This window comes from Sciurus vulgaris (assembly GCF_902686455.1).
Source record: "Sciurus vulgaris genome assembly, chromosome: 10".
Classification (NCBI taxonomy): domain Eukaryota; kingdom Metazoa; phylum Chordata; class Mammalia; order Rodentia; family Sciuridae; genus Sciurus; species Sciurus vulgaris.
This window is the reverse complement of record NC_136470.1, coordinates 94,153,764-94,174,376: the sequence shown is the minus strand read 5'-3', so window position 1 is coordinate 94,174,376 and position 20,613 is coordinate 94,153,764. Positions and strand designations below refer to the sequence as shown.

The window sequence follows — 20,613 nt, the reverse complement described above, 5'->3', positions numbered from 1 at the left end:
GGTTCTGTTCCTGATGCAGAATTTGAACTTTGGAGGCAGCAGGGGACCTCCGAGAGACTGGAGGCAAAGCGGTGCCATGACTGGACCACATTTGATAAACAGCATCCTGAGATCAGCGTAGGGGATAAATTAGAGCGGACCAAAGCGGGAAGTTGGGATGACAGACAAAGTCAATGACTAAGCCCTAGGATACTACAATTAAGTGTGATAGAAAACGAATATACAGAAAATGAGATTGAGAATGCCTGGCCCATCAAGTGAGGCAAAACAGACAGTGCATTATCATGGAAGCTTAGAAGCAAACTGGAGCTTGGGAGCGAGGTCAGACTGAAAAGGCATTATTAGCACGTACATGATATTTAAAGCAATGGAACCAAAATAGATTACCTAGACATAGTGGAGACAGACAAGTGGTTTTGAAAGTAAAAGGAGCTTTCAAAATGAGAAGTAAGATGGCACAAAATGAGGGCTTGGAGATAAATAATGGCTGGAGTGAGAAAGAAAGATCTGTGAAGAAGGTAAAAACATAATAAAAAATTGTATGAAGGAAGGGGTTTAGTTATCTCCAGAACAGTTGTTATAAAGCAAGCCTGGCATCTCCCATCAGTCCCTCACTTGTGTGCTCCTGTTACAGGCTTCCCCTTTCCACTTTCCACCACGCTATGATGCAGCACAAGAAGCCCTCGCCAGAAGCTGAGTACATGCTAGCATCTCTTTTATAAATTACCCAGCCTCAAGTATTTTGTTATTGTCTTAGTCCATTTTCTGGTGCAGAGTCATATTGAAAAGACAAGAGTCTGGGTCGACATATTGAGACTAAAGAACATCACAGGATGACTGGATGACTCTCAGGGTGCAGCAGGCTGGTTAGCATTGAGGAAGTGAAGTCTAAAGCAGTTTGCAGAATCTTCTGAAACTACTGGGAGTTCGAATTCACAGATTTGGAGGAGGACAACAGAGAAATAGTTACTGATTTCTCCCTATGTGCTGGTAACTCTTCTAAGAAATGTAGATAAAATGGTAAACACAAAGTCCCTGCCCTCAAGGTACTTTTCCCAAGAATGAAAACAGAATATATGTACACAAAGACAAAGGATGATATGACTGACAATGGCTTTGCAGAAAATAAAACAGGATGATGTAACAGAAAAACAGCAGAGGAGGATGGGGTTGAAAGATACAGCTTTTCTGTGGAGAAACACATGAGCAAAAAGCTAAAGTATGAGAAGCCTCCAGCTGTGTGAACAAAGAGGGAAGATCTGGGTGTCCAGACATCTGTTTGGCCAAGTTAAGTCAAAGATGCTTCCTGATGTCCAACCTTGTTTTCAGGAGTGAGGACAAGCTAGGGATAGAAGCTGAGGAGCTACTGATATACATAAACCATGAAACTGGGAGGTGGGGAGGGTGTGCGGGGGAATCACCTACACAGGTCGAATAGAGGCTAAAGGTCAAATTAGAGATAAGAGCACAAACACAAAGCTCTACCATGTAAAAAGTATGATAATGAATGAGGACCAAAAATATGAAACAGAATGCCCAGCCTATCACTAAAGATGAACATCAGGCAAGAGGGCATTATGGAAGCCTAGAACAGGAAATTTGAAGAAAACAATCTAGTTAGATACATTATAACCAAGGAACTTACTTGCAGGCATTACAAAAGAGAAACATGCACAAAGAGACAACTATGAGAATGTTTCTAGAACTGTTCATAACAACAGAAAAGCAAAAACAATTTAAGTGGCCATGCACAGGATAATGGCTAAATTAGTTTGTGAAATGGATCACTATGGAAGCACAGAAGGAGCATGCATGGCAACATAAATGATCCTCATAACAAAATTTTGACTAAAAAGAGCAAGTTACAGAAAAAGATAAGCATGAATAATTTTAATATGGGATTTTAAAACATGAAACATTACACATTATATAGTCAAACCCATTTTCATAGCAAATGTACAAGTTTAAAAAAAAACTATGGAAACAATATCAATTCAGCATATCAACTACATATGGGACATGGAAGATGACATAACTAGGAAGAGATACATGGGAACTTCAACAGAATGAATAACTGGTACTCTTCAAGCAAGATGGCAAATACAAATGTTCTCTGATAATTTAAAAAACAATAATCAAAAAAAGGAAGTGATTCACAGGGGTAAGGAAAATCAGAACACAGTAATGTTTGGATTTGGAAAGACAGAGGTCAAAATTGGCCTTAGTAAGAATCATTTCTGTGGAATGGTAAGAGATAAAAAGTTATGTGGAAAGACAGGAATGAATCTGCCACAACTTTCCTATGTACTATGTTCCTATGTTTATGAATATACATACCACAATGAATCTCACCATTGTGTACATCCACAAGAAATTAAAAAAGAAAATTATGGGTGAATGGCAGAAAGATCAATAGAGAGAAGGGAGCAGTGGGTGGGGAGAGAAAAGGGGAAGGAGAAGTAGGGTCTGAATTAGAACAAGAGAGACTTCATGCTTGTATAATTATGTCATGATGGATGCTGTTGTCATGTATAACTAAAAAGAACCAATAAAAAATTTTTTTTAAAAGTTATGTGACGTTGTTAAGGGATGTATGGGAACTGTGAGAGTAGAAACAAGAATAGGCTGGTATATACAGAAAAATTCTGCACATGTAAGAGTTCTGTGGCAGGGAGCAGAGAAATAAGGTATGTTAGAGAGGAAAATAGGGGTCCGTGGAAGATTTCTTCAAGATGGGTTTTATTTAGGCATATTTGTATGACAAAAAAAATAAGTCACTAAACAGAAAAAAAAAATGGATGATCTGTATGCTTAGGACACAGTCACAGAATTGTAGCCCACGAAAAGGAAAATAAGGCACACAGTACTGCTGAAAGGGTCAAATTTAGGTAGAATCAGATGTTTTATTCCCAAAGTAGCATCCCCCTAGAATTCAAGCAGACCTTGCACCCATAATAGAATGACAATGGTAATAATGGCAACAAGTAGTTTTGCGCACTTACACGCCAGGTGGTGTTCTAAGCACTGCCTACGTATCATTTCATTTAACGCTCAGGAAATCTCTATCAGAGATACAATTATTATTTTCATTTTATGTATAATTGGTGTGCTTGATGAAGAAAAACAAAACAATCCAACGGAATTAAAAACTTAAACTTATAGTCCAAGGAAATTTTCCAAAAATAAATGAAGACTTGAATCTACAGACTGAAAAGGAATACCAAATATCTGGAAAGATTAACCCAGCACAATCAAATCTGGGGAGTATCTTAGAAAAAGTAGGAGACTTCAAAGAAAAAAGTTCTCACATTCTGTAGACAAAAGAATTAGAATAACATCCACAATATATACAATAAGATGGTAGAATAAATCTAACATGATTTTCCTATATACACATAAGAAAATACCTAAGTGAACAGGTGCCCAACCACAAGAATGGGGTCCTAATTAAAGATATATTACATGCTTATATGATTTTATCAAAATGGATTCTACTATCATATACAATTAAGAAGAACCAATTTAAAAAAGACAACGGGGCAACATTTTTTAAGAACTTAATGAAAATGTGAACCAAGGTTTTCTGTGCTGTCAAGTGTTCCTGTATTTTAAGGTCAAGACTAGGGGGAGGGAAAAAAAAAGTTTTAAACATATAAGAACTTAGAAATTCACTGCTCCCAAGTCTTTCTTGAGGAACCCATAAGAGCTTCATTCAATCAAGAAATGACTAAGTTACCTCCATAAAGAATTTCATGACATTTTCTGATATATAATTGTAGATCAAAGACTAATTCAAAGATGGGGACAAGAGTGAAAGATTAATGCTTGAATGTTACAAATTGTGACATGATGGAAATATCACAGCAAAAAGTGAGAAGAAAATGGAAAAAGAAAGAGGAAAATAAACTCATCAATTCTGCAATAGGCAATACTGATATGCCATTAATAACTAACAAATCGTATACTAAAGCATTAAATAATAGAACAGGGAAGCAAAGTCATTTTTAAACATATAAATATCAGAGGAATAATAATGGGCCACGAGGGACTGTGGGTGGGGTATGACACTTATTTTTCCTTTTGAGGTATTGGGGATTGAACCTCGGGGCTCTTTATCAATGAGCCACATCCCCAGCCCTTTTTATTTTTTTCATTTTGAGACAGGGTCTTGCTAAATTACCCAGGCTGGATGCAATTCTGTTCCAGCTTCTGAAGCTGCTGGGATTACAAGCATGTGCCACCGTGCTTGGCTGAGTACACATTTTTCTATGTAGTTTTGAACTACAGAACTGTATTACTATTTTGCAGAGTTTTAAAAAAAGAATCAAATCAAGGAGGACAGTGGAACGCAATGTAAAACACAGACAAAAGCAAACAAACCTAACTACATGAAAAGAATGACTAATGACCACATTGAAGGAGCAGAGAAAAAAAATGCCATGAACATTTTCATATGAAGCATCTTCCCACAAGGTATTTATTAAGCAACCAAAGGAAAAATACTAGCTACAAGGAAGAACCCTGGCGATCCCAACTTTTGCAAACTAAGAACTTTAGGAAACAAGATTTCGACTCATATTGTAATGATAAAAACAAAAAGAACAGTATATAATGTTATCTTCTGGCTAGCGAATTTGTTTTTCTCAGGTGCATAGGTTATCAACTCCAAAACTACTTTATGTGCATTGAGCACATGTGAGAAAGCATGATTTTATGAATGAAAACTGAGATCTCTCACTATCAAAGTACTTAAACGTAAGAAAAGATGGAATGCTAAAATAAATACTGTTGTATTGTACTGAAATTGGAAGTGTCCATCTGATATCTATTTTAAATGCAGGTACATATAGATATAGATGTATGTGTGAAGACATATTCACTAGCTCTGTTCATGAGAAGATCTAGAAATGATGATCTTCCAGTACCAAAGAAAACAAGTGACACTTAGATTTGAGTTTCAAAATACCATTCATTCTCCAATTCCAATCATGGCTCCTTAAGAAATGGCTGATAGGGGAAAGTACAAGATCCCCAAATGTTTTGTATTGCTAGAAAGTAAGGAAGTATGCAAAAAAATTATGGAAGCATGTCAAAGGCACAGAAGCACCAGCCTGCAGGGACTCACTGGTAAAACCTGGGACACGCTAAGCATCAAAATAAACAATGACAGTAATAGATTTATATCCCTACAATAAAATGGAATCCAGGCATCCACAGTGATATAAATAAATAAATGTGAAAAAGGAGAAAGTTCTTTCTTAAAATTCCAACAAATAAATGGGGGAGGAAAGGTCAAAACAGAAAAATATTTGGCAAACACCACTGTAATAATCATTGCAGGCAAGAATTATCACTGAGCTGGGCATGATGGTGCATGCCTATAATCCCAGACACTCTGAAGGCTGAGGCAGGAGATTGCAAATCTAAGACCAGTCTCAGCAATTTAGTGAGGTGCTAAACCCTGTCTCAATTTTTTTTTTTTTTAAAGATTGGGGATGTGGCTCAGTGGTTAAGCACACTTAGGTTCAATACCCAGTACCAAAAATTAATTAATTCATTAAAAATTAGATTTAAAAAATTTTTAAAAAGAATCATCCCTGAGCAAAAATATGATAAAAGAAATAAAATACTGCCAGACATAGTGGCACACATCTATAATCCCAATGACTCAGGAGGCTGAGGAAGGAGAATTTCAAGTTAGAGGCCAGCCTAAGCAACTTAGCAAGACCCTGTCTCAAAATTTAAAATAACAAGGCCTGTGGGTGTAGCTCAGTGGTAAAGCACCTCTTCATTCAATTCCCAGTACCAGAAAGAAAGAAAGAAAAAAAAAGATTGTCAATATAAAACAAAGAAATAAAATGTTCCCATGAGCTCAAAGTATCCCTCCACATGATACTTACTCAAAACAAAAAGAAAAACAGTAACTTTACAAAGGAGATCCCTTGCAGACAACACTAAAGTCAGGTGGTCAAAGTTAGTAACACCAGTAATGCAAGATATTCACATCAGGTTCTCCCTGTGATGTACTGGCAAGGACACACTATTATTTCTGTAGTATTTTTGACAAAAAACCTGAATTTAATCAAGGTCAGGTTTGAGACACTCTACAAAACAACTTTCCAAAACCTATAAGATCATAAAAAACAAAGATGTATGATATGTCAAAATTCAACTGCCATGTACAAATAAAAGAACAAACTTTAAAAAGTGATTATTTAAAAAAAGGAAAAACCAGGGACCTGTCCAAATTAAAGGAAACATGAAAATCACATACAAAAGTTCATTCTGGATTGGTTATTGGAATAGAGAAAGAGGTCATTAGTAGGCAATTGGAGAAATGTAAACAGTTTTTAGGTTAGATAATATTATTGTATTAATTTCCTGATTTCAAAAATTATACTGTAGTTATATGCAAAGTATTAATATTTGGGGAATCAGAATGATGTGCAAACAAATTTTGGACTTTGTACTATTTTTGGAACTGTTTTGTAAGTCTAAAATAATTTAAACTAAAAAGCTGGATAAAAATTACCCAAAGCCACAAGTAAATGGCACAGCTGGGGATAATGTGGTTCCAGAATGCATGCCACCATGCTCCACTGCATCCTAGGACCATTCAACAGTATTAAGGACTACCTTGGATATAAGAACTGCTTTTAAAATGCATAATCCATTTGACTTGGAGATATATTAATATCATCATTATCAAAATCATCATCTTCATTAGGCAGAAACAGGTTAGGAAATATTTCTAACATTATACATCTAACAGGTAGTTAAGACTACAAAGTTAAATGCTAGTCTGACCCCAAAGCCAATGATTTCATATTCTTAATGTCCTAAGGAAAAAGGAATATGAAGAAATCAAGAGGGAATGGGTTTGTGGTTCAATAGTAGAGCATTTTCCTGATATGTGTGGGGAACCAGGCTCAATGCTCAGCATCACATATAAATAAATGAATAAAATAAAGATCTATCAACATCTAAAATACACACACACACACACACACACACACACACACACACACAAGTTTTGGGTTTTTTGTTTTGTTTTGTCTTGTTTGGCGGTGCTGGAGATTGAACCCAGGGCCTTGGGCTTCCAAGGCAAGCACTCTACCAACTGAGCTATATCCCCAGCCCCTAAGAATATATTTTAAAAAAGAGAGAGAGAAATCAAGAGATCCTCAAAAACTAAAGAACAATTGTCAAAATTGAAAAATTCACTATAGAATTAGAGGTCAAGAACACATGTCAAATTAAAATAATAATGTAGCTAAAAAGAGAAGAGATAAGCAACACAGTAGTCCCTCTATACATTATTGTTTTGCTTTCTACAATTTCAGTTACCTGGGGTCTACCTCAATTTATAGTGAGTGGAAAATTCTAGAAATTAAAAAAATCCATATGTTTTGAATTGTGCAACATTCTGAGTAGTGTGGTGAAATCTCATGCTATTCTGCTTCATTCTGTTCTGGGTGTGAATCATCCCTTTGTATCCACGAATATGCCAGAACCCTTTAGTCATTTAGTAGCCACTGTCCTGTTCAACAACCATAACTTTCCTGCAATGCTTGTGTTCAAGTATCCCTTATTTTACTTAATAATGGCCCCCAATGGCAAATCTAGTATTATAGATAATTCAGATATACCAAATAGAAACTGTAAAGTACTTCCTTTAAGTGACAGAGTGAAAGTTCTCAAGAAAGAAAAAAAAAATCATGAAGAAGGGAAAAGAAGTGTATGCTAGTGTTGCTGTTACATCTCAAACTGCAAAAGTTACAGCCACAGTGCATTAGGGCTTAGTTAAGATGGAAAAGGCATTAAATTTGTGTTTGCACAGGGAAAAATAAAACACACACACACACACACACACACACACACACAGAGCATAGAAAGGGTCTGGTACTATACAAGATTTTAGGAATCTATTAGGGGTCTTGGAATGTACAACCCATGGGTAAAGAAGGTCTACTGGATAAAAATAAATCCATCAATTATTCTTCAGTAAAGCTGAGGAGGAAAAGAAACCCAGCAGGTTCAGGAATAGTAAGATTTCCAGAAAGAGATAGGAAAAAATAGAGGACATTAGCTAAGATATATTATCAAAGAAAATTCCCCAGAGCTCAGAGAATCAGGAGTATATAAATTGAAAGGATCTACTAGTGCTAAACAAAAATGAAAAAGGACCCAAACATAGACACATCCATCAATGTGAAATTTTAGACTCCAGGGATTAAAAAGGAGAATCTTACTGAAAAACAAAAAAATAAAAATAAAAATAAAAAAAAAGGACACAAAACTAAAGCAGGTCACCTATAAAAGAATAAGAATCAGGCCAGGCACAGTGGTATACATCTGGTATCCCACCTTCTCAGGAGGCTGAGGCAGGAGGATCATAAGCTTGAAGACAACCTTGGCAACTTAGTAGGGCCCTGAATCAAAATAAAAAAAAAAAAGGGGCTGGATGTAGCTCAGTGGTAGAGAACCCCTGTATTCAAATCCCAGTACCCCTCCCCTCAAAAAAAGAATTTAAATCAGATTAAGATTTCCCTCAGCAAAATTAGATAATTAAAACACACACACACACACACACACACACACGGAGTAGCCTTTAACATTCCAAGGAAAAATAATTCTTAATGTAGAACTGAACTGTCCAATACAAAAGCACAATGCAAACTTTTTTTAGAAATACAAGATTTCACATAAAATTTACTTTCCATTCCTCCTCCATTTTATTGAAGAGAGAAGTATGCTGCAATATATATTTATGTTTATTCTTTCTTCCTTCACATCATGTGAAGATGTACTCCAACAAAATACAATTAAAAAGAAAAACAATAAAACAGGTATAATGAGAAAATAGTGGCCCATCCCAAAGATCAATAAAGGGATGTACAAAATTGACAACCATGCGGCAAACCCACAGGGCTGCCCATTGAAAAAATGGGAGCAAGAAAACAGAGGCAGCTAGGATAAAGGGAGATTCCATGCAAAAGATATCATAATTGGGAATTCTGAGGTGGGGAGAAGGAAGAGAGTATATGATAAACATAATGTAAGAAAAAGAGAGGAAAGAGATAAAACAACTAAAAACTCCAGGAAATACAAAAGGCTACCCAATGAATCATCATTCCAAATTAGAACAGGAAATCAATAGTATTCATGAAGTGGGCTGTAAACAGTAAAAAGAAAGGTTAAGAAGCTAGTACTGTTTTCTTAAAGGCATAAGATCTTCTTACCATTTTTTAAAAAAATATCAGAAGCTCAAGGGAACCAGAAAGCTATTTCAAAGCTATACTCCACATATGAATTAAACTAAAATGACTTTAAGCAACTGTGACATTCAAAAAGGTGTTATGCATGTGGACATCTCTTTTGAGTACCATGGTATCATGAAACTGGAAAAACAGGGAAGGAAACAGCTCTGCAGTGAACAATATTTCCTTACTCATAATAAAGCAAAATCCAAATGCCAGTTTTTAACAACTGGAACCAACCTGCTAAAAGAACATGGAAATTTTAATTTGATTACAAACTAGTCCAAAATGTGATCAGTCTTCATTACGTCTAAGTGAAATCAGAGCCAACCCAAGGTGAGAGGCAGAAGGAAGAACAGAATGGAGAAAAAGAACGAAAAGATAGGGAATGTGTGGAAAAGGGAGAATAGGTAATTACTGCTTTTCATTATAAACCCTTTGTTCCACAGACAATATTTTGAATAGAAATACTTTTTTTTTTTTTTTACTTAAGGGGAAAATTGTTATGAGTGGCAAATGCTACCAAGAGTTCAAGTGATAAACTGCTAGATTTTGGCCTGTAGGACCACAGATGACTTCAGATCACTTCAGGGCATATTGTAAATCACACCCGAGAGTAGTGTACTGGGGAATGAATGGGAAATAAAGACCTGAAAGAACAGTTACATCTGGCAAAACTTTAAGGAAAAGGAGAAGAGGAAAAGGTTACTAACAAGAGGGATTAAAAGTAAAGGGAAAGTCAGCACTGCCATTTTAATTTACATGGAAGAGATTTGGAATGGTTTTAATTTGTGGTGAAGAGGTGATGAAATCCAGAGGAGAGAGTAAGAAATCAAACTTGGACAAAAGAGGGGATATCTATTTGTTTTAGTCAGCATTTTCACTGCTGCGACTAAAAGGACCCAACCAGAACAACTGTAGCAAAGGAAAAATTTGAGGGCTCACGGTTTCAGAGGTCTCAATCCACAGACAGCTGGCTTTATTCCTCAGGTCTCTAAGTGAGGCAGAACAACATGGCAGAAGAATGGGGCAGAGAGAAGCAGCTCACATGATGATCAGAAAGCAGACAAAGAGAGATCCAAATATATACCCCAAAGCCATGCCTCAATGCGCCACCTCCTCCAGCCACATCCCACCTGCCTTCAGTTACCACTCAATAAATCCCATCAGGTGATTAATTCACTGGTTGGGTTAAGGCTCTCATAACCTAATCATTTCTTCTCTGAACCTTCTTGCATGGTCTCATAGGTGAGCTTTTGCGGGACACCTCACATCCAAATGGTAACACTCCTCTTCTGAAATAAGAAGAAATGGGATGGGGTAGACTCTAAAGGTGAGGCAAAAAACTGCTAAGCTCCAACAGGTGAACAAACAATGGAGTGCTTCAATCCCTAACAGGACCACAGCCAGGGCTGGAAGAGCTTACAGAACTGATCATTCGGACCACAATACAACAGAATCAATGACGACTTACTGTTAGACATGTGAGGGTTCAGAAAATTTTACTTTATATTACACCCTCATTTTATTTGAGAGAGAGATATGTTGCAATATACATTTATGATTCTTTTCTTTCTTGAAGTAATGTGGAAATGTACTTCAACAAAACAAAGTAAATGGACTAAGCTCGGAGGCCACTGGTATGGTTGAAAATCCTTTTACATTTGAGAGTCATTGTATATTACCTCATCTGGTAGTTAGATTATTTCTTTAAGGTAACCTGGTATCTGGCTCCAGAGAATCTCTGGAGAATGACCAAGGAGGACAGGTTTTACTTGTTGATACAAAGTCCTACAGGAAGTTCGTATCAAGGTCGTTCCTTCACCTTTTACATCCTTCTAAAACCACAAGATGAAGTGAATTTTCATGCCTTTGAGACTAAAACACTCTAAACAAGAAGAATCTATTTCAATCAACCAGTATTTATTAATATAAAATACACAATTCTCACAATACTGAAAGGGAAATGCAATTACCCCTACTTTACAGATTTTGAATAGAGATTAAATATCTTGCCTAAAGTAGCTGAGCCCAGGTTCCAGTCCAAATCTTTCAGATTTCAAAGCATATATGCCACATGGACTTTGTAAATAACAAATGTGAAGTACATTTTGACCATTCTCAGTTCACTGCAAACTCCTTTAGATGGGGGAATTATTTGTTATAATTCTTACAATTTTTTCCTTTATTTCCTTTTTTTCCTTTTTAATTAGAACATTATAGTTAAACATAGTAGTTGGGTTCATCCCAATAAAATCATATATGCGTGAAATCTGACCCACGCAATTTCAATCCCTTTCCTCCCTCCTCCTCCTCCCCTAACCACCACCCCATCACACTCCACTGATCGGCCCCTTGCTTATTGTAGGGGAGAAATTTGAAAACATCAAAGTCAGCTGAGATTAGTTACTGATCATGCCATCCAAACTGGGCAATTCATGTTGCAACATATATGCCAAAATCAGCACTTTAAATTTTGGGAAAGATTCAGTTGCATTCTTTACATTGTGAATTAAGACCACTACATTCAGCATCATAATTCTACAACCACTATTTCACCTGTGTCCTGTCTTTCTAATGAATCTAGATAGTACAACAGTTTGTTATCTGATACTAGGTCTTACAAATAGAAATGTTTTTTTTTCTCTTCCCACATTTTTTTATTGGTGTATTATAGTTGTACATAATGATGGGCTATGTTGTGAAATGTATGTTTATGACAAATTTTAGAAATGTACTTTGAGTACTTCTTTTTCAGTGGATATGCAAATTAGCAGACAAATCAGTGTCTGTCTTTCAACTGTGGATGCCTGAGGAAACGTTATCCCTGTTTTTTGCTTTTTTATTTCTGTTAATAACCTCCCATCTTAAAGCAGCTCTTCCTCTGGGTATTTATGCTAATGAAACAGTGTTAGATTATTCCATGCCAGGCTTGCCCTAAGTAACCTGAAGCATGCAGACAGATTGTAATAAAATGAAGACATGTTTCTCCTCCAAAAACTTGATTTAAATTAAATTGTAATCAAAGTCATAATTTTGAGACTGCAAAATTAGATAACCTCATTAAAAATAAAACAACAGTTGAAGATGTTTTGAAAGTTTAAAAAGTTCTGGGAATAAAACTATATGTGTGATGATATACCCAGCTCACTGATGAGGTAGTACCAGTTTGGGACACGGGGATGTCAGGGGAAAATGGTAGTGAGTTTAAAGGGGAGTATTTATGGAGAAGTTTCCGCAGTGCACCCTGGATTATGGGAATGGGATGTAGTAACACTAGTTGTTTACAATAGCTATGGCAATTTGAAACTCTGGGATTTCAATAACGGTATTAACTGACTAAAAAGTTTGGGTAATAAAATCACAGTGATTCATCACTTCACATGGAAGTGTTTCTGGCTCATGAACAGGTTGCTAGTGACCAATTTTATCTTGCACATAACTAACATATTTATGATCACTTTGTATTAAAATTACAAAGCAGGTTTTTTAGCCTTCAAATAAAATTCTATGTCCATTATCTCACTGAATTCTAAACCACTCTGTTCTGTAATTCTGTAATCATTGTCACTTTGCCTATTTCTGGGGCTTGCTAAGTCTTACTCATCGGTCTTACCCTCGTTGTTACTGTCTATTTATGCGGTCCTTGATGCATCCACCTCTGGGGCTCACCTTCCATGGCTGCCTTCCTGTTGGTTAGCCCACCTCCAGGTTATGCTCATGCTCTGATTGTTTCTGATTCTGATCTACTGTAGGAGTCAGAGTCCCTCATCCAGATCAATTCTATCAAATGGAAATCCAGATTTCACTTCTAGGATTAGCTTCCTTCCATGGTACTCTAATGAAACTGCTCTGTACTTTTATACATAAACTTCTTTACCTTGATTTCTCTATTTAAAAACAAAAAGAATCCTTCTCCTTTAAAGTTTACTTGCCTCTTCTTTTTTCCTCTATTTTTACCCTGTGGTTTGGCTGATTGAATTGTTAAGCCATTCTGCCCCTCTAACTTTTCCACTTAAAAATTCTGATTATTGAATTTATCCAATTTTACTTCCCTTATTTTCTATTTTTTTTACTCACTGCATAACTGAGGGAAATAAAAAAATTAAAAAGCATAATTACATATCTTATCAAATAAAAAACTTAGAGCAAACCCACAAAAAATGTACATTTTTAAAAAGATGACTTTCTTATCTGGTTTAAGCTTTATAATCCAGTAATTTGGCATCAAGCTGAATTCTTTCTATGCATAACCCAAAGCATCCATCACTGTCTATAGAATCACAAAATTATGCTGGGAGAAAAAGGATAAGAGGGATGTGTGCATAATCCATGTATTCACATACTAAAATTACATATTGCCCAAGAGTTTTCCTTCATCAAAGTAAACTAATATTTCTTAAATGGTAATTATCTGTATGACACAAAGTATGTTAGCTCCCATTAATGATTTATTAAGGGTTTTACATAATCCAAAACCAAAACTTTAGAATTCAGGCTCGATGTTTCAAAGTGAATCTCAGAGAAGAAGAAAGTTAACATAGAATCTTGAATTTGTGATTAGTCATTCTAACAGTGCCTTGACAGGCAAAGAAAGACCCTGTGTCAAACCTACTGTGTTAGGAAGTGATACACCAAGCGGGTAAGAGCAGAGATTGAGGAAAAGAAAATGTAAAATAAGACAGGAAGAGGCCTTTATGAACCAATGATGACAAGAACCAAGATCTCAGAGAGATAATCAACTCAGCTCTGCCCCTAAGGGCAAAACAAACCAAAACAATGGGAGCTCCAGGGCCGCAACATATCATGCCTCTCCTTAAGTCCCCAAAAAACAATTAATCATCAGAATACTTCTGGTGCACAATTACAAAGTGAACAAAAGATTTACACAGCAAATCAAAAGTCAAATCAGAGAAAGTTATATTATGCAGTAGAAGAAATACCTTTGTCACAGGCAGCTTTCTACCAAGCTGTCTAACTGCTGGAGACATTTATGGAGACAACAGATAGTCAGATCAATGATACTCCCCACTCAGAAGATACTCCCCACTCAGTGGGTTTGGCCTAGAAAAACTTCACTTTTCTCCAGAAAAGGAAATGATACAATTTCATACAGTCAATAATCTAGAATAAAAATAAATACCATATCCTCTCTTTCTAGTAAAAATTTAATCTTCCACTTGCTCTTAGATAATGGCACCCTTTAAAATCCACTATCCATTCTCCAAGGAGGTAAAAGCTTTAAATCCTAAGTATCAGTTCACACTAATGAGAATCAAAGACAGGGCTCAAAATGTCATTTTATATTCACTACAAAGATACGTGTGTTTTCCTTAGCAGTGATGTGTTATGCAGGAAGAGCTAGAAGTCAAAAATGGAAAGAAAGAGAATAAAACCTCCAACTCATGCACACTGAATTCGCTTCTAAACAGTTTTAGAATTCAGGCTTAATTTTTCAAAGTGAGTTAGGTACATGTTTTAAATACCTGTTCTCCTTAGAACCACAGGTTCAAACACCAGCATAAAGGTTTACATTTGCTCACATAGACTGGTCAACTACCATATGCCACTTAGTGTAAGCAGATGAGAAACACTGTATGAAAATATGATACTTACATTTATATAGGAACATTAAGCTATTAGTCAAACAAATAAATACTTAGTTGTTCTCTAAGCCATCTTGATTTTCCAGGCAAAGTCAGTCATATGTGGAAAAGCAACTGCTAAATAGCAGAGCCTGAATACCTGAGTTTCCCTACCTGATAATGAGCCTGAGCTTGCTGTGCTGAGTTCAGGGTGACATTACAGAGTTTGCAGTACAGGGGTTTACATAGCTCCTCCAGGGCAGAGTCTTGCTCCCCTCCCTTAGGTAATTCTTCTTCCCCAGCCAGAGGCAAGGATGCCTCTTGACCAAAAGGCTTCTGTGGCGGAAGCTGCAAGGTTCCTGTAGACCTGGTGGCCACTGACATAGGAGGAGAGGATGAAGGTCGCTTAGGTGGAGGAAGCCCGGCCTGTTGCAGGAGGATCATTGGGTAGGAAAACTGTGGGCATAATCCAGTAGGCAATAAGAAGTTGAGTCTTCAAATCTGAATCGACAGCAAAAACAAACAAACAAGCAAACAAAAATAGTTAAAAATGAGACCTCAACAAGACATATAAATGACATCATCATCTGACTCTTTTCTCTACTTCTCCAAAATCCATCTTGGGGACTTTTCTCCTTTTGTCTCATTTAGCAAACTTTCTCTGCCTATTAATTCACATTGACATGATGCTCTTCCATTGAGAATGGTTCTATAGATTTGGCTTTATTTTCCTTGGCCCAGCTCCAACTGCTGTCCCTCTAGCCCATGAACATTAATAGCACTGCATCCATGGCTAATTAAATCTAAAAGTCACATGGCTGAAATGGACATCAAAGGTCACCTCGTCCAGAGCCCTTCCCTCAGGCACACTTAAGCACTCTAGATGACAATTATGCATAGTCAAAAAGAAAAAAAAAAAAAAAAAACAACTAAGAATCTTGGAAAATATCTCTTTTCCAACTAAATTATGTCAAGAATAAAAAAAAAGAGTATCACCTCCAAGAATCTTTAAAGTACTTCCACAACTAGCTAAAATACCAAAAAGCTGTAGGAATAACCCAGAATTAAAATGTGACAGTAATAAACAGAAATTGTGCCTGCTAGCCAGCCTAAGTAGTGGATGCCTGTAATCCCAACAACTGGAGAAGCTGAGGTAAGGGGATCACAATCCCAGCAACTGGGGAAGCTGAGGTAGGTGGATCACAAAATCAAAGCCAGCCTCAGCAACTTACCAAGGTCCTAAGCAACTTAGCAAGACTCTGTCTCAAAATAAAAATTGAAAGGGCTGGGGATGTCGTTAAACACCCCTGGGTTGAATCTCCAGTACTAAAAAGAAAAAGAAAGTGTTTCTTCTGACCAACCAGCAATATTTAAGTAGTTGAGCCAATAAGTCCTTAGAGCAGAGGCTGGAACAGACAGCCTGTGGGCCACACAGAGTTAGTTTTGTTTTGCTTTCATTTTTAAAATCGAATTAGTTGTCAATATTTAAAAATCAAGAGATCTGTGGTTTCGTGTGATAAAAGGATGATCTGGCAACACTGGCCCTGTATTCCTCCATGGGAAATAATTAGCGAGTCAGTACTCAAAGGACTGTCCCCAATAGCCAGGCCTGCCTGCTCTAGGCCACATCAGTCACCACTCGGACTGTATCCTGTAGGGCCTCAAGTTTATGACCCCACCTCATATAGCCTTAGAAGATATTCATTAGTCCCTTGTAAAATCAAAATATTTTCTCTCAATCACAAGGTAAATTATGTGCACAAAATAAGGTACCCACATTGGTAAATGTCCAACGGAAAATGAGTCACACTATCACAAGCTCCATCATAATTTCAGTTTCTTAATCTTCAGGCTATCCCGCTCCATTTACTAAACAACTGATAATCTTTATTTCCCTTAGAAAAGACCCAAAATGTTCCACTTTCTCTTCACCCTTTATCCATGATTTCTCCTGCCTCCCACCCAGATAGTATCTTAATTTTGAGTATCTCAAAATGAATCACAGGTACACCCTTTGAGTTCCCAAGATTCTAATTAACCCAAATTAGAATCCTTATTTCAAAATCTACAATTCCCTTCACTCTCAATACTATTAAAACCTCTTTTTTTGGTCAATAGGATATAGCTATTTTTAGCTGCTGGAATTTTCCATCGAGATGGAAATGTGTATGTATGGCAGTATAGATGTACTAAAATGAATCAAGTTAAGTTTTGAAAAGTTAAAAGAGTATATTTAGCCAAATGCAATAAATGCACAGCAAAGAGAAATTGCAATCAAGTAACAAATTTTATACAAATAAATTCAAGGTCTTGGAGCAAGAGAGGAAATCACTGTAAATAGGAACTAATGTGGCAAAGGACAAAATGCAAAAATCATAGAATTTAACAATACTTTTAATGATATAATACTTAGAAAAGTGATACTATCATTTGACTCTCAAACAGGAGTATGCTGCCCATATCTCTGGGAACAAAAAGAAAAGCTATACAGATTTAAAACATCAGGTTCTCTATAATGGTGTTATTTCTCGCAGTTAAATCAAGCAAATTCTTCAAAAAGCAAAGACGGATATGGGTATTTTTGAAAGGGAAACAAAGAGACAATGATCAGCTTTTAAAAGTTTGACGACCTAATTATAATAATTGATCTGATCATGCTAAAGGCTACCCAGCCAAACTGTATAGTCATACTGATGCCAAATTGCCACAAACATGCTGCTGGGTCCTAAGAGAAAAGATAGAGGAGGGTGTCAAACATTAGATAAAGAAAATCAGCAATATAAACAGAAAACCAAATGCTACCAATTGTTGAGACATGTCTGAACTTGTTTTATGAAAGCTCACTCCCACTGGAGGAAATTCTAGTATGTGTCTCCCCCAGTGTTACCTACAGGTTTCCATCAAAATAAAGGCCCTTCAAGGCACAAAGGTACAAAAAGATTCCTTCCGGAAGAGAGGAATTAAAGAAAATACTCTTGCCAAGTACAGACTTACCTGCAACTGCATTTTTTAAATCATGTTTAAAGAGTAGCTAGCTATTCCAAAATTACTTCTGTTATATTTAACAATCAACATAAAATCAACTCCCCTGAAAGATCTACATGTGACAATTACAAGTATTACTGCATTTGCAAACAAAAATTAGCAAAAACTGTCAATCTAAAATAAATAAAACCAAGCCTTTGGTGAATGCGCAAATGGTGGAATACAAAGACCCAAAACAAATGTGACTCAGATCCGTTCCACTCTTGCATTGGTTTAAAAGAAACTAATCTTAAGACTGATATAAATAGCTATTCCTCAGATGTTAAAAAACATTCAATTTGATGCTTGCAGTAGCATAAACGAAGGATTCATGGTGGTTTATGCCTTAGTTGGTAAAGGTGTTGAGAGGACACTAAAGAAAATCAAAGCTCCACAATATATACCAGTTAAAAGAAAACGAATTCTTGTAGCATACTGAGTTTTCATGATTGGACTGAGGCCTACTCTTCACGTACTGTATTGAACTCAATCGCTTTCTCATTTGGAGAAATCCACAGAAGAAAGAGAACAGAATACTGAAACAGGTTTCTGACATCTCAAGAAACTGGGGAAAACTGTCACTGGGTATTCTGGAACCAAGGGAAAGACGGGCGCATTACTCAGAGGTCATCAGAACGCAGTAATAAGAATACAAGCGAGAAAACCAGAAAAACCATAGCTGAGGCAAGATATAGCATATAAGCAAGACTCGAAAGAACGCAGCGCACTGAGGGAAAGAGGCCTTGGTGAACGGGCCAATGTTTTCCAGTCTCAGCTATGACGGTTCCGAATCCTAGGGAACCAAAGCCACAGATACCTCAGCATCGCCCACATACACCTTACATTCCTGAGATGTGCATGCACACACACGAACACACACACACACACCTCACCCCTCCATCCCCAAGGATGCCATCACGAAAGATGGAATCCCCCGACTCCCACCGGGTGGGGACGAGCGCAAGGGCCAAGGTAACTGCAACCACAAATGATCCAAAGAGTACACGTGAAATGCTCAAAACAAACAGAAATAAGAGCAGTCCAGGCACCGTCACGTGGAGGGCAGGTGGAAAGGCGGCATCAGAAGGGGACCGCTAGTCTCTGCGCTCTGGGCTCGTCCTAAACGCCCCGAGGTTCCCCGTCACCCGCACTTACCGGAACCCCCAGGACGCGCCGGCAGTCTCGGCGCCGCGTCCGTCCGGGACGCCCGCCGCCGCCCGCCCTGGGCGCCCGGCCCGGCCCGGCTCTACCCCGCCTCTCTTCGGAGCAACTTTCTCCGCTCCCGGCCGCCGAGCCCCCACCGCAGCTGAAGGCTGACTGTCAAAAGTCAGTCCAACCCTACCCACAGGGAAACAGCTGCAGGAAGTGACTGCGGAACCGGGAGGCGGCGGAGGAGGAGACTGAGGGCGCCGGGTCGGCGTCGCAACTGCGCATGTGCCTGACGAAGCAGGCCTCGCGGCAGCGGCGGCGGCGGCGGCGGCGACAGCGGTGACTGTGGCGGGGGCGACCGGGCTCTGGTATCTCTGGCCACCGCCGGAGCGCGGGGCAGGTGTTTCAGCCGCAAGTGCAGGGGCTCCGGGCAGAGATGGTACAAGGAACAGTGGCATGAGTCAGAAAAAAGATGGATCACTGCCCATCTCTGCAGACGACTCCTAAGAGCTGTTCATCATGCACCTTGGAAAGTTGAACCCTGGGCAGAGCTATTGCAATTTTCATCTCCTTTTACCAGAGCCAAACATTTTTCATCACAGTTCTCCCTCAGCCTGCTGGTGGCCGGCTAAAGCGGCTGAGTGGAGCCCTCAAAATGCCCAGGACTCTGCTGCTGCAGAACCTTTAAACTACACCTCTCCGCACTTCCGCCCCACGATGGAGGAAGAAGGGCGCAACTGCCCCACCGTGGCCTCCCATCGCAGGAGAACCCACACACCTGCCCTCCCGCTCCCCTGCACTAAAGTGAGCAAAACATCCTGGAGACTTTCTCCTGACCAACGGAGTTTCACCTACAAGGCAGGAAAAACCAGGAAAGAGACTGGCTAATGCCGAGATACCTCCTTCTCTTAGATTGCCAATTTGGACATCTTCGGAGTTGTCATTCTAAAATTCTAGATGAACTGAGGAGTTCCAGCCCTTAAATTCTATTTGCAGTACTTTCAGCATATCAAGATTTGGTGGTTATTTTTTTAATCTGTGAACAAGTAAACATAACATAAATTTACCATTTTTAGAGTAGGGTCCGGTGGCATCGAATATATTGACATTGCTATGTGACTGTTTTCATCATTAAAATGCCAAGGAGCGGGAGGGGCTGTAGCTCAGTGACAGAGTGCTTGCCTAGCATATGTGAGGCACTGGGTTCAATCCTTAGCACCACATACAGAAATAAAAGGATAAAATAAAGGCATGCTATCCATCTCAACTACAAAATATTTTTAAAAATAAATAAATAAAATGCCAAGGAGACCTTAGTAAGATGTGCCCTAGTATTAGGCAAGTTTCTGCTGAAAATCAAGGCTGTTTCTTTGGCAGAATTATGCCCTATCTAATACCAACAACAAATCAGTAATCATTTCATAAGTAAGGATGATTGTTTAGCAAATATGCACAGCTAGTGTACAATGACCTTTTGGGACGAGTAATCCATCATCAGTTTTTTTTTTCCCCAACTGTGTGTGTACATATATTTTTATGTGTCAAATGTTTAAATCACCACCATTTTTAATGGTTTTTAAAATAGTACCATTTTT

The 20,613-nt window shown here is 38.0% G+C and overlaps 1 protein-coding gene across 2 annotated transcripts in view; it reads right to left on the bottom strand.

Moving 5' to 3' along the window:
- ZMAT3 (zinc finger matrin-type 3) overlaps positions 1 to 19,269 on the bottom strand; it is a 37,061-nt gene extending 17,792 nt beyond the window's left edge. For both annotated transcript variants that reach the window (XM_079156372.1, XM_079156373.1), the window contains exons 1-2: positions 19,025 to 19,269; positions 15,020 to 15,346 (exon numbers count right to left, since the gene is read on the bottom strand). In XM_079156372.1, coding sequence (XP_079012498.1) covers positions 15,020 to 15,289 — 270 coding nt within the window. In that variant the 5' untranslated portion in view covers positions 15,290 to 15,346; positions 19,025 to 19,269. The remainder of the gene's footprint in view (positions 1 to 15,019; positions 15,347 to 19,024) is intronic.
- Positions 19,270 to 20,613: the final 1,344 nt, after the last annotated feature.